This window comes from Gopherus flavomarginatus, chromosome 1, assembly GCF_025201925.1.
Source record: "Gopherus flavomarginatus isolate rGopFla2 chromosome 1, rGopFla2.mat.asm, whole genome shotgun sequence".
NCBI classification, from domain to species: Eukaryota; Metazoa; Chordata; order Testudines; family Testudinidae; genus Gopherus; species Gopherus flavomarginatus.
The window spans coordinates 72,076,566-72,092,211 of record NC_066617.1 but is presented as its reverse complement, the minus strand read 5'-3'; the positions used below and the strand labels follow the sequence as shown (position 1 = coordinate 72,092,211).

General features: G+C 37.1%; 1 protein-coding gene across 1 annotated transcript in view; it reads right to left on the bottom strand.

Moving 5' to 3' along the window:
• The window catches only part of TRHDE (thyrotropin releasing hormone degrading enzyme), a 336,033-nt gene that overhangs the window by 162,317 nt on the left and 158,070 nt on the right, over positions 1-15,646 (bottom strand). The window contains exons 4-5 of the mRNA XM_050934690.1: positions 9,407-9,561; positions 2,476-2,589 (exon numbers count right to left, since the gene is read on the bottom strand). Coding sequence (XP_050790647.1) covers positions 2,476-2,589; positions 9,407-9,561 — 269 coding nt within the window. The remainder of the gene's footprint in view (positions 1-2,475; positions 2,590-9,406; positions 9,562-15,646) is intronic.

Here is a 15,646-nt window from a genome sequence, read left to right as displayed (position 1 = left end):
AGGATTACAAGAGTAAAATTTCAAAATTGTAAAAGCAGGTCAACTTTCTACCTTTCCTCATTCTTTCGGAAGAGACTGGATTTTACTATATTATTTTTGGCTTTCCTGATGCAAATCACTCTCAAAGCCTTGCGTGATCACATTCAGTGGAACCTTTTATGCATATTTCACAGGTCTGAATTACTGTTGATGCAGCCGCATGCAGCCGCCTATGTTGTTGCTCTGGCTATTTAAGTAGCATCATTATGAGAAATTGTGCTAAAGGTTCTTGGTGTTGCAACTGATTTAATGTAGCTTGTAATGTGTACTCCTTCACTTTTGAATAAATGGAGTTGTTTGGAGAAGTTTTTCTTTTGCTAATTGCTTCTATTTGTTGCTTAGGTTTTTAGATGTCAGAATACTCTTAGTAGCACATGTACTCTTCATTGATAACAAAAAAACAATCATAATGCCAAAATCTGATAGCTGTAGCCAACCCTTGCTTGTTAGTCCTACCATCTTTATAAAAAGAATGAAACATCAGATTATTAATTCCCACTGTAGTCTGTAAAAAACACCACAGTAGGATGCTGTACTGTTTAAATTGTTATATGTTCTATCTTGCCATCAGTTTTCTAACTATATAGATGTCAGTATGGTTATTTTGGTATCTAAGGCTAATGATATCAGAAGCCTCATGAAAAATTTGTCAACCCTCCTTTTTCATTTAAAATAACTTGACAGATAGATATTTTCCAGGCACAGCCATTTTGCTGTTATTAATTCTAATTCATACACTGCATGTTTCTGATTTCCAAGGTTTAACTGTCATACTTTGCTCAACCCACATGCCTTTTGGTCTTCCAGTATGTTATTTGCATAACACTGAACATTACATTCACTCCACAGGAATTCTCAAAAAATATTCTCCATTCAAGATGACTTCTAAAGCAAAGTTATTCTGGATTTGTTAAAGTGATTATATGGAGAACAAATGACTATGATGATTCAAAGATAAAAAACTGTCTGTGAACACTGTAGTCTATGACATTTCCCTCTCTAAAATCATCAAGAGCTGCCAGATTCCATTGCATTTATAATTAGAATGATTATATTGTAATTCAATATGTGTTCTTCAAAAAGAGGAAGAAAATGAGTTTTATTACACCCAAAGCTGGGTGAACCCAACAAGCTGACCTACGTGAGGCAGATGTCAGTTCGGGTATAGATTTATTTTGCTTTTTTTCATAATACTATTATAAATCATAAATGTTACACCAAAACAAATTAAACATGGCACAGAATAAAGAAATCAGACTTCAAACAGAAACCCAAAGAGTTCCCATGTACAATTATTTAAGAGTTTGTAGTTTATTTAATTCTTGATTATTACATCTTGGATTTACTTCACAAAAAATGAGTGGACTAAAACTATGGAGCTAAATTCAAGAAGTGACAAAACAATTTTAGAAGTTAATGTGCATGAGTTTAATGAAAACATTCAAATTACAAAATCTCAGTTTGAAAATCTTTATCCCACAAGCTGTATAGATATAAAAAATTGTCACCTAATGATATCTAATACTATCAGCTCAAAAGAGAGGCAAGTTTACAAAGAATAAAAGAATTCATTCTTGGGACATTACAAAATAAACAGAAACCTTGAACATGTTCACGGGGCAAGTATCTCCTCTTTTATGCTTGTAACTCTCACTAACTTTTACCTTTCCTTACCGTTTAAGTGGTCAAGGTATTGCACCTTCTGATATTCAAGAATAAAATAAGATATAAGTGGGAATACCTAGGCACTTGATCTGCAAACAGAGGGACTCAAAACGGATGACCCAACTTGTACTTCCTGGCTCTTTCACCAGTGGGCCAATGGTTGCTACACATGTTTCATAAGACAGAAATTGATCCTATAACTACAAGTATATGAATGCATGTGACAAACTATGCTCCACACTTTAAGTCTTCAGTATATAGATTAACATAGACTGCTAGATGCCCAAAATAACAATACCATAACAGATAATTTAGAAAAAGCATAATATTGCAGTAATATATTCAGTTTCAATGTATTGACTTACCTGAATCTTCCTTCTCTATTTATATTGTTATAACTAAAAATGCAATGTTCTGAGAACCTCAGAAAACACTATCGAGATCTTTCATTAATATACAGTTTTCAGAAATGGTTGGTGTTCAATCACTACTACCCTAGTATGAAATGTCTTTGAATGGAAAAGTGGCAGTTATTTTAACATTTGGTTATGATACACAAGACCTTATTCATTTTGTAATAAATAGCAGATTACACTCTTGGAATGCTATGAAATGATTTCACACCCACTGATTTTGCTTTATTGGACATCAGATACTTGCTCACACTATTTGGTATTCTTCAGCAGACCCTGACTGTAACATAAGCAAGAGTATAACAGGAAAACATCCTTTCAGTGGAGTATCCAAACTAATGAAATAGTATGCACTTACCATATTCCAGCCTGGGTAGAGGTAGTCTGTCCCAACAAATTCAAAATAGTGAGCAAAACCTTCTTTTAGCCATACATCTTCCCACCATACTGGAGTCACAAGGTCACCAAACCACTACAAGGAAAGTCCAACCAAACAACATAAAATGTTGTTTACATATGTGTGATTTGTACACAAAACCACCATTACTAGGTTTATTATTAATAATAATGACAATATTTTACATTTATATCACACCTTCCATACAAAGATCTCTAAATGTTTTACAAAATACCAATGAACTAAGCTTTACCTGTGAATTAGGTAAGTATCAGATGAGGAACATTAAGTGTCTTGTAGTAGGTTGTACAAGACATCTCTGGAAAATTAGGAACAGAACCTAGATCTCCCAAGTTTTAGCCTTTTTTGCCTTCTATAAGACGGTCTATTCAGATCAAGTTTGTTCACTGGAATAACACTGGGATCCCATTTTTACAATGGTGCATGAGTATTTGACTGTGTGATACTTGCTGATGCTAATGGGAGTTGAATGAGTAAATCATTGTGCACTACTTTGAAAATATATCTCAATGTCTCAAGTATTTTTTTCTGAATGAATAACCAAAGTCTGTCTCTGTAAACGTCACTGGCAGCTTTTTTATGCAATTAGAAAATAAGGTGAAGCTAACATAAGAGATAATTTTGAACTTTGCATGTGGTCACAAACTATTAAAATAAACAGAGACAGAACAGCAAATGGATATTCTAGAGAGAATGATTATTGTGAGATTACAGAATCAGATATTGATGCTGCAATTAGAATGGTGAGTGTATGAAAAAAAAAGAATTGGGCAGTCATCTATTTGCTTCCAAAACTATGAGTTTGTTTGGAAACTATCATTGGGGTATGAATGAGCTGCCTTACATTTGTGCATCACTATTCATGAGAAAGGAATGGTGGTGGAATAGAGACAGGTATAAGTGCTGTGACTGGAGATTGTGGGTGCAGTGAACAAGGGAGGCAGTACCAAAGTGCATACCAAAGAGAGATTAACTTTATCAGATTGGCAGTATTGGGCTTCAGCAGCCAACAGCTAGCACCTGAATGAGTGAAGATAAATGTAATGAAGATCAAGGAAGAGAACTGCAGATGGGGTTGAAAAAAGTGATCTTGATCATACGTTTTATGCCAACTGAGAGTGAAATTAAGAGAACAGTTAACGGATACCTACTGATCAATTACTCTTGTTATTATTTATGTAAATGCTGACAATATGCTTAACTATCTATAAGACCAATAAGGCAGTCCCTGTCCCAAAGAACTTACAGTTAAAAAGATAGATAAAAAACACACTGGAAATCCATATGCACACATAACATAGTCCCAAACTCTGGAGATTTAAGGGAATATATTTTGACCACAAACAATTTATGATGAAAAAGGATGAAATAAAGAGTGATAGGTTTATATTCGTATTCATATTTATATCCAGCAAACATGAAACAAGTATTAGAAATAGGAGGGAGATTTTGTTTAAAAAACCCTATGGTTGGGTTCAAGTTGATAATATTGAAATACCATTACATATTTTCTTATAATTCAGGATGGATTAATAAAATTTTAGAAATATTGGGATGTTATTGATTAAAGTATAAATAAAGTAAAAGCAAAAGTATATAAAAGGCAGAAACATAAAAGTAAAAGCATATATAAAGCAGAAACATATTTTCTAATATATTCAAAACATTATTAATCATGATACAGCATCTCATTTTTTAACCAGTCTTACTGCTGGGAGTTTTTCCTGTTTATCAAGTAATAATTGCAACAACAGGATTACAGGTACTCAGTTTTGATCATCCAATAAAGAAATATTTATATAGGTATGAAAATAACATGATATTTATATGAAATGCGGTGTATTTTCTTTAACATTCTTGTGGATTGTCAAATGTCAGAAAGATCGCTAGACCTCTAAAAACACCAATTAATAAACACAAATGTAGGAAGGTGATACTACTTTTCCAGTTGTTAGATGTCTGACAGGAAAACATTATCCTATTAGCATCCTACAGTTTGTGGGTACTGAACAGATTTTTAAACTGAAATGAGCAGGAACAAAAAAGATAGAATGAGATTTAATGAGAGAGAGGCAATTTAATTTTTTTATTAGAATATTGCCACTGCTTGAATTGAATGAAGATTATTATTTGTGGGACTTTTGGAGGAAGAGATTAGTATGTACTGGTTGAGATAAGAAAAGTGCTGAGAATATATTTAATAAGGGTGGGAAAGGCTCTGTTTATTTCTTACATGTGTACTGGAAGCACACTTTCTTTTCTCTTTTTCCTTTATGATTATTGAACATTCACAGTGGTTTGGGGATTTTTCTTTGCTTTCCTTCCTCTGATACATGTTTCTGTTTAAATTATTCAGTTATTATATTCTGTTTTGTATTTGATCATTTTGATCAATTGTCATCAGATATTACATTTTTTGAATTCAACTGATTTTCTTCTATACAAAGGGTGCGGTTCTGACCGATCTGTACTATTTAAATATTATGGATCACCTACCCTGTTTGAACTTCTTTAATAATATTATATTTGTATGTGATGGTGGGCAACTAACTTAAGTTGATATCAATATCTGTGCTATTACTTTCCTGTTCATGACCAGTGATCAGTATGATTCTTTCTCAGATGATGGATTTGTTTGGATCTGGAGCAAATGCTTTTGTGTGGGAACAATATGTATTTTTCCACTTGTTATGTATTTATTTAATTATATATGAAAATATGTTAAAAGAACAGGAAGTCTGAAATGTCAAACAATCAAAAGTTAGGAAATGAGAGAAGTGAAGTTACCCATGGAATCTTAATCAGCTCCCCTTATGCATACGTATTATGACAGTTTTGCCAAGCAACACACAGAAGCCAATAGCAGAGCACAGAAATAGAGTGAATTCTCCTGGATCACAGTTCAGTGCCTTAAATACAAGGAAGTATTTTTCTTTCTAAAACCCTCTGCCTCAATTCACTGTCCATCCCCAAAACTGAATGATGTTGGGGTCCTGTAGGACAGCACAGTGTGAGGACACATAATTAAAGATGTGTATAAACGCAAAAGAAGACCCAACTAAGGTTGCTTAGACCATTTTAACTCTAGCATTTCCTAATTTTTGTGTGCTTAGCTTTGTAACCTTCACATTCTTTTAAGAGATTTTTTTTAAATGCATTTGCTTAGCTTTTTGAAAACAGAAAATTGAAAAAGGTAATTCCATCATGTTTACCCCTGCCACCTTTCAGTGCAGGTTATCAGCAGGATTTTAGCACAGGACCTTTAGCTCTGAAGCACAAATCTGGTAACAGCAATTGGTTGTTAACATCTATGCAACTCAGCCATTAGAAGATGACATACAGCATACTTTCCCAGTGGCTCACCTAAGAGGTAGAAAAATATTTTGAACACTGGGGATCAGGATTCCTACTTCTGGGGGGGTGAATGTGGTCTAGTAGCTATAAACGGCACAGCCAAGCACACAGATCTTGCACATCCACTCTATAAGGCAAAGCGGCTAAGTGGATGAGACTTATGTCTGCCATCTCAGAGATGTGGCTTTTACTAAGCCTGCCAGAGGTAAGGTTATGCTTCCTCTCAGGTATCTTATCTGCAAAATGGGGATAAGAACTTACTCAAAACAAAAACTGTGAAATGCAATGAATTATTAACAGAACTCAGTTGAAGAACGTCTTCATGCAGGCCAAAGGGTATTTTGCAGCTTCTGTGTCGACTGTGTGCCATCTTGAGCTGTGTAGAGTGCTCTGCGAGACCTAAGAATATACTAATATAAGCAGGTCTGAATGAGCTCTCCCCCGACATCTAGTGATGCACTGGGGGAAAAGACTTTAGGAGCAGATCTTATTGCATAGACACACCTACTCTGCCTAGGTGTTCAGCAGACAGACATGCTTTGCCAAAGTGGACAGTTTTGGCTGGTTTTGGTTTACAATTCACTTTAGCACTGAATGCAAGGGTAATGAAATGTTATTCTTATTGTATAACTAAGAGCAGCAGAACTACACTTAGCCTGCCCTGACTGAGGGGGGTCACTCTAACCTGAACCTCACTTGCTAAGGAGGGGGTAGAGATCTCACTGAAGATGAGAGGGGGTGGGTATGAGTGTTCCCACCATTTGGTGTGGATGCTGCCTAAAGAGTCCTAGACACCATTTGACCTGTTCCTCTCCAGTGTTTAAAGGTGAGCTGATTGGATTCAATTCAGAGTTTTTGTTTCTGTTCAGTTTTTACCAGAGCTGAAATCACTGATGAGCAGTTCTGGTATGGGAACAGTGTTTCAGTGGGAAAAAAAATGAAGAGGCAGCAGAACAGAAGTTCCCTGTTACCCAGTGAAATCACTAAGAGCTCGGTTAAGTGGGGGGACCTCCGAACACGGCACTGCAAAGGAGGCAGTGAGAGGCAAGCAGCAGCAGCAGTGATAGTAGTGGCAGAGATGTGTTCTGGCAGTGATAGCAGCAGAGGTGGTAGCAATCATCCAGTGGTAGCAGAGTAACAGTGGCAGCTCGTGTCCCCTTTGCAGGGTTGGAAGGTGGACTCATGTGAATGCACCTCTGAACTCTCAACCAACTGTGAGTGGGGTGCAGTGGAGGAAAAGAGAGGGGTGGCATGTGAAAGGGACATTTGTTCAGACTTTCACACTGCAAGGTGGGAAACTTAGGCACAGGACACTGACCAACATAATGTGGAGTGCATGTTTGCTTAAGTTTACATGCTTTTGAATCTGGTAGTGATGTTTTCCCAAATTAATGCTGAATTCCCTTTACCTTTTTAATAAACATTTCCTTTTATTATACACTGAGTCAATGCTTGTGACTGGGGAAGTATCACCTCTTAGAGTCACTCCAGGGCTGAGTTTTCCCAGATTACAGGGTGGGAACTCAGTCCAGTTCTGTTCTGCATTGTAAAGAGAAACCCCTAGCTATTGAACTCAGCACTTGCTGCTGCTGCCTCCACCTGGTAGAAGGATTACACTAAGAAAAAAGCAAAATGAAGCTGCTGAATAAAAATGGTAGAATAAATAGCCTGAGAACAGATGGTCTTATGGTTAAGACACTGAACTTAGGCAAATCATACTCTCTCTGCCTCAGTTACTCATCTACAGAACAGAAATAATACTTCCTTTTTTCTGTTTTGTCTACTTATACTGTAAACTCTTTGGGGCAGGAAACTCTCTTACTGTGTGTTTGTACAATGGTGCCTCTAGACACCACTATCATAAAACAACAAACAATGATGTGGGCTGGAGGGAAAGACTTATAAGGAAAGAGTAAAAGAGCTAAATACATATAGAGGCTTGTTCTCCTTTACACGAAGGCCACCTTCACCTCACTCTGGCAATGTAAGCGGGGCCTTAAAGTAAACAAATGCAGTTTTCACCCTGCTGGCATTAGTGTAAATGAGAATCAGGCCAATAAACTTAGCAAATTGTTGATGTGATAATTTGCCACAAACATTTTACGTACGGATCAGCTTGGAACGAGAGCAAACTATCTAAAGCGGCACAAGGGAAAACTAGAAGTAATTAGACGAATGTAAGAAAAAGGAAAATTTAAGCTAACTATATGGGAATAATTTACAACACCGATATTTATTGAATTGTAGACTAGTATTCAAGGGCAGCGATGGGAACTCTATGATTTTAAACATTTAAAACAATACTGGAAAAAGCATTAGAAAATGTATCACAGGGAGGAATCCTATAGTAACAGATGGGATAGACTAGATGACCCAACATGTGTTTTCTATCCCTAATTTCTAAGGTTCTATGATTTTTACACTCTATTGCCTACTGCTTTATTGTACGATCTAAAGAATTTGTTACAAAGTAAAGGATCATACTGAGATTATATCAGCAACAAGCTCCAAGAAGCATATCATGTTTTAGTTGAGGACTCAATTTTTACCTACACTTTCAATGTGAAACACGAATATGAACTAAACATTATAATTTCCAGGTTTACTTAGCAGAATACACATTACAAAGTTACTATTTAAATGTTATTTTTTATTTTGAAAAAGTACTAAGAATGTGCATTGCTTTTTAAAAGATCCTGTGTAAAGTCACAGATGTAAGCCACGCTGATTACACAGTAGGAGTTCATTCATTTTAACCCAGAGGCTATTATTACGCCTGTTACCAGTGCAAGAAAGGGTTTCCTGTCCCTGTAGCACAATTCTTTAATAACATTTGCATGCAACTCAATATTACTGAACACTCGTAATGTGCTTAGTTTGAGATAAGAAGATGGAAAAGAGAAATGCGAAATAAATTGTAATATGGGTTTATTGCAAAGTTTCCTAATTTATACAAGAGTTTCAATACACACAGAGACAAAATATCTATCATTTATGAAAGAGGGTCAGTGGCAGAATAAAAAAATACTGCTTCTTAAGTATGTGTGTGTTGGGAAAAGGGGACTATCAAAATGATTTCAGCCAAGGCATATTTTGACATGAACATCAACTCAACCTAAATCTGCTACAGTGCTGTAATAAATCATTTGATATGGCTATCAATGTACTTACCATATATATACACACAGCACCACCATAATAATCAGAGGAAAGGGACAAGTTTGCTACAATATTGGTTGAACACAGAATCCAGGGAGGCTAGTGGGTGGCAGCATTCACAACCTAAACTCAATATTAGAAAGTTTATTAATTCCCATTCATTTGCTCTTTTGCATTGTATCTGATTTTTCTGGATTTCTGCATTTTAGTGACATATCTTAGAGGTCTCCAAGTTATTTTCAGTACAGCTATAACAAATGTGTGCAGTTATTTGTGTAAGAATATCAGCTTTGAAATAGAATACATTTGAACTCTCAGGCTTGTACCAAGTTCTCATAATTGATTGCATGTCTCATACCTGGTGGCATAGTTCATGTACAATAACCATGGTGACATCCAGTAAGTAAGATATAGAAGAAATGCTTGGATCTAGCAGTATTCTTTGCTCCACAAAAACACTTAGTCCCCAGTTCTCCATAGCAGCATATGGATGCTTAGGTACAGCTAATAGATCTAGAAACATAGAACAAAATGTGTTTTAACTTGTTTGTGGAAGCTTATATGCTCTAAAGTTATTGTAAGTAAAAGCTATAAACCATAATTAGGAGCGTTTTTTCTTAATAACATCTGTGTAAAAAGTACATTGTTCATTTGAGTTCTCCCCTTACAATATTATCTATAAAAATCATTTTAATAAGCATATTTTTCTTTCGTTCTTACTTATTTGTTCTCTCATATCTTACGAATTCCACCTGCAACAAATCTTGAACAAAGGTATCAATGGAAAAGTTATGATTTGCTAAGTATGATTATCTTGTTTATATGCATGTGTCATATTTGCATTTGAAGTTACGAACATTGATGACGTACTTCTATCTAAAACATGTTTGTTACTGGCTGATACACCCCAAATAGAATTTACATTAGGGCTAGACAGCTATGTGTTGATGGCACATCAAGGACATGCCACTCTCATAATGGACCAGACACCTATTCCTGAGGATGCCTCAAACAGCAGGGGTTCAATGGCCACTCCCTGCAATTCAGCAAACTATGTTGGGCCAGTAACTTCCCAGGCACCTGGGCTGTAGGCTTTGTTTGGGACAGTATATTTCCAGGGATGTGATAGAGGATATAAAAGACACTTGAAACATCTCCATTTTGCCTCTTTCTTGCTCTAATTCTCTGGACTATGGATTTACAGCTAAAAGAAGCATCTTGAACTATGAACTGAGGACTTTCCAATCTTTTGGAAGTTACCAGAGAGACTTTTGCAAATCAGCAGTCTCTTCCATCGCTGCTACAAAACTGAAACAAGGACTTGGTAACTATTTGTATGTATATGACCTATTAGCCATTTATAACTCTCCTCTTTTCTTTTATTAATAAATCTTTAGTTAGTTTAGGATTGGCTGACAGTGTGATATTTGGTAAAATCTGAAATACATACTGAGCTGGGGTAAGTATCCGATCCTTTGAGATCAGTAAGAACCTGGTGAAATGGGTTCTATATTACTACATTAGATTGAGTCATCTTACTATATTAGATTAGGTCATCTGGATGGGAGCCAAGGGCTGGAATGCCTAAAGAGGACTGTGTTTGGCTTCTGTTTAACCAGTGTGGCACTGCAAAAGCTCTTTTGTTATGGGCTTGGTAACCCTAATTATAGAGTAAACCACCAGTTTGGGGGACGATATGCCTTATTTCTTGCAGTCTGCCCTGAGTGTGGCATTCTCAGTGTTGTCTATCCCAGGCACCAGGTCACACAGAAACTTCACCAGTATGTAGAAGTAGCTATTGTAATAACAAAAGCTCTACCATTAAACAAACAAAAAAGTGTGACTCAATACTCCTAGACCTAGCTGCTTCAGTAACTTCAAAATAACATTTTTCTGAAATATTTTGAAGTGTACAGATCATTTGGAATCACTGCAGTTAGTTATAATTGACATGAGAAATGACAAATCTCTGGCCATCACGCAATGAAGGAATAAGGATAATGTTTTTTTAATTACAGGTACAAACAATTGAGCCAAAATAGAGAAACCAAAAGATCCTGGGTGAGATCCCAGTGAGAGTGGTGAGATCCAGACCTCATTGATGTCAATAGCAAAACTAACATTGACTTCCAGACCCTCCCAATCTATTGGAGAACTAACTGCTTTGCTAGCAGCAGGTAGATTGTTAATGACAGGACAGCAAAGCATTTATGAAGCCTCAAACTACTTGCATGTTAAAAGTTAAGCATGTGCATAAGTGCTTTATGGGACTGACAAAGTGTTAACATAACAGTAGAGTGTTTGGGAGCCACATTGGTTTCCAGAAAATATTGCTATGTTAATACTCTTCGGTGCCTGTACTCCCTCCCACCCTAATATGGGTAATTTCAGAAGTCTTTCAAAGCCCATGGACATGGTAGTAAAACATCTAACCTATCATAGGGTACACCCTCAGTGCTTGGAAACTCACATTTTTCCTAAGAGAAAAGGATTGGATCCAATGCACACTGAAGTCAATGGAAAGACTCCCACTGGTTTTGATGAGCTCTGAATCAGGCCCACTGGTTTTGATGAGCTCTGAATCACCTCCACAAAATGAAGGACCTCTTTAGTTGTCTTCCACCTCTTGGTGGTTTGCAACTGCTGTTTGATAACTAGACTATTCTGTCAAAAAATCTGAGTGCCAATGGATAAGTGATATTTTGCAATGGGAGATCTTGATTCTGTAGATTTTGCTATTGCTACTCACATGGCCATTGTCTTTGAATAAAACTTCCAGTATATACTTGATCTTGTGACATAAGAAAAGAATCCATATCCATAACAGAGAATTCAGTAAATTAAACATTTGGTTCAGGAGCCACAGTGTTTCAGGTTCAAGTCCCAATAAAATAATCTGGTTTTACTTCTTATTACACCAATAGGAAATTTGGGAAGGCATATTGTGTTGCTGAAGCTGCCATCCATAAGATTCCTTCTGTATTTTTTAAGGAACAGGATGAGACACAGTTCTATCTTGACTTAACACAACAGCAAAAAAGGTGACGATGCCCATGTTTTGATAGAAAGATCTTTCACATGTTGTACTGCTAGAGACTGTTTTGTACTAACCACAAAATGTGAGCTGCTGAATATATAATAGCTACGGTGTATGGTGCATCCAGTTATTCCACTATCTATTTAATTAAATTCTTTGTAAAGCACTTGTGAATGTTTGATTATGTGGAAATCGCTGTAGAAATAGAAGTGCTTGTTATTACTGGCAGAGAATAATATCCTCATACAACATAAAACTGTTACTTGAGATTTCCTGATACAGCAGTTCAGAGAATCCTATGTTCTACCGACATAATAGCGGGCTTCCACCTCTTAACCTTCCCAAAGACTAAATTCCTGACTTAGAGGTAAAAACTATACAGTCAAAACAAAGTCACAAAAAATGAAATAAAGGAGAAAAAGATGCCAGATTTTGACACTATAATGCACTGCACTGTCGAACGGTAAAAATACAATTATTCAATCACAAGGAAACCATTTGGATGTGTTTGATTAACATTCATCTCTCTGAGAGTCTGATGGAAAGCATTCTAACAGTAAAAACTGCATGTAACACCATAGAATCTTATTTCCAATTATTTAATTGTCTTCAGAATTATGTGAGTTAACCATTAGTATATAACTGCTTGATCTTATTAGTGATTACAGTCATGATACAAAATAGAAACTGTCCACTTAACATTAAACCATTTAAGCTAGTCTTAAAGATCCTCTACCCTAAAAGTTGTATTCTTATCCTTACCTACAATACTTACACTCACACTCCTCTGATTTCGATTTAATCTGAACAAATAATGGTGCTTTTTCACTTTTCTTATGTAATTATGCCAAATATGACACCCACAACTGAGAAAGCATGAGATCCTCGTTCCTGCACAAGTGAAGTCAATGTGAGCAGGATCAGACTCCAGGTGTGCTTAACTGGAAAGCAAGATTCCTGTCCCTGAACAGGAATGCCCTGCATCTGGGACTTTTCTCCCATTCTTCTGTCAGTCTCCTGCATTCTTCCACTAACCCATCGGCTTCTCCTTTCCCCCAATCAAGACATTCCTTATCCAATGAGAACGTCATTGGAGATACTTGTATACATTTTTATTAGTGTTATATATCTCTCTGTGGGTTTGGTGGTTATTTTATTCCTGACTGAAAAGTTGCTAAGAGTTAAATCCTGTAGGAACTCAAAACAATGGCTGTGGACAGAATCCAACTGTCTGGAGCTCCAATGGACAATACCAGAAATCCTCTGCTGAAGATGACCTCTACCCCATCTGGAGAAACCAGCTTGACTAGGTTCAGGAGGCCTGCTGAGAACCTCAGGAAAGCTTCAGGTGGGAACTTTTAAACACAAGACCTTTAAAGGGATAAAACACAGCTGGTGTCCTGAGACAGACAAACACTGACTGATGGGTCTACCAGTCTGGGAAGGGTGAAAAAAAGAGTAAGAGAAAACAAAATCTATACCTATCCAAGATGCTATACTATCTTCCTCTGGGCTGCAAATTTACTTCAAGCCTCTGGTGTCAATTTGGCAGCCCTGGGACACCGTTACTTGTGCATGTCCAAAAGGAAGTAAAACCTTAACCCCCAAACCAGCTATTCATACTCTTTTATCAACCTTTTTTGAAATCTTGGAACAGGTAGATGTAAAAGGCAAAACTGCTCTCACACAGCTTTAACTTCTGTGGCCAGCATATATTAGCAAATCACCCTAGATCTCACTGACTTTTGTAATAGCACTGGTATGCTTCACCAGTGTACCCATGTCTTAGTCATAAACTGGTCTTTTTTCCACAGCATCAGGCATATAGCACATGTATTTATTATCCACATGTTTTCCTGGAAATTCATCCCACTCTCCAAAACTGTTTTGAGTTAATCTACATTCCTCTGGTAATATTCTGTTTTCATTAATTTTCCTGGAGGAGTCTTCTTTAGCATTATAGTTTCAGAGACTTGCTGGTAGCATCTATTGCACTTCTCTCACAGTAGTTATGAGTGATTAAGAGAAAAGGAGACTAAAAACAACTTATTCTATTCATGGTACATGAAACCCCAAGTATAGTTTTGCCCTTTGCCAACTGCGCACATTGCAATCAACAGCTTTATTAATTCTCTGTTCAAAGCTTCTTGCAATGTTTTATATGAAGGTTGCTGTCAAAAAATTGTTTACAGCAAGGATTTATTCTGTTGAGACATTTCTGCCACCCAGTTCCCATTAATCTGAACCATTCCCTTGTACTGCTAATTGGTGGAGGATGCTTCTCTGTAGCAGAATACCTTTTAATGAGCCACATACACTTTAAGGGACACCATCAACCAGAAAAAGTCACAGTTCTGGCTGAAAGTGTTGTGCCCACTGCAAATTACAAGTAATACTTAAGATCACTATATCAAGAAGTTAGTTAAAAGTTATTTCTCTCTATTTTGTTGGTTTGTTTACTTCTAACAAAACTCTATGAGCAGGCAATTCTAAGTTTAACCTTATAGAATCATAGAATCATAGGACTGGGAGGGACCTACAGAGGTCTTCTAGTCCAGTCCCCGGCACTCAAGGCAGGAATAATTATGTAGACCATCCCTGACAGGTGTGTGACATTCCGTACCTTGGGGGAGCACCCTGTTCCTCAGCTGTATATAATTGTGATATTACATATAAAGCATGCCTTGTGAGGTATCAGGGGAAAGGTTATGATCTCCTGAAAGTCATTTCTCTAACAATATATGTATATCATTAATGCATGTGAAGTTATGAGAATTGTGTTGTATGGTTGTCATTAAAACATGCTGTAAGTTGGAGAATCAGCCAGACATTAGCTCCCCAGAAGCAACAGCAAGGAAAGCAACCAATGCTCGGGCAGGGTGTGAAACAACCCATTAACAAGCACCGTCCAACAAGGGAGCTACAATTCAATGATGCACCTGGATGAGGCCAAATCAGGGGGATTGCTCAACGTTGCCTAGAGACTCAGCAATGCACCCAGACGTGCCTGGACTTGTTTTCCAAGCCCATGGACTGAGGGTATAAAATTGAACACAGGAGGCCCATGCTGGGCCTTTCTCCTTCACTCACCTACACTGCAAGCAACAAGGACACTCTGAAGACTCGAACTGAGGGGACTGGCCCAGATTTCAAGGGTGAAATCTGTATACTGTGAACGGCAATATCCAGTGGGGTGAGAAAAACTGCTTAGTCTAGTTGTTGCCCAGTCTAATAGGGTTGAGAGTTTAAACTGCATGCTTATATTTTATTTCTGTTGGTAACTAACTCTGACTTTTTTGCCTAGCACTTAAAATCTAACTTTTGTAGTCAATACATTCGTTTAACTGTTTATCTTTACCAGTGAGTTTGCCTGAAGAGTTTGGTAATCTGCTCAGGTTTGCAAAGGTTAGTGTATGTCCACTTTCCATTGATGAAGTGGTGAACCAATTAATAACTCTGCCCGTCTTGAGCAGTGCAGACGGTATATTTCTGAGGCATGGTGCTGGGAGCTGGGGAGATTTGGCTCTGGTGCCTTTCTCTGTGTGATTCATAAGTGGCTCT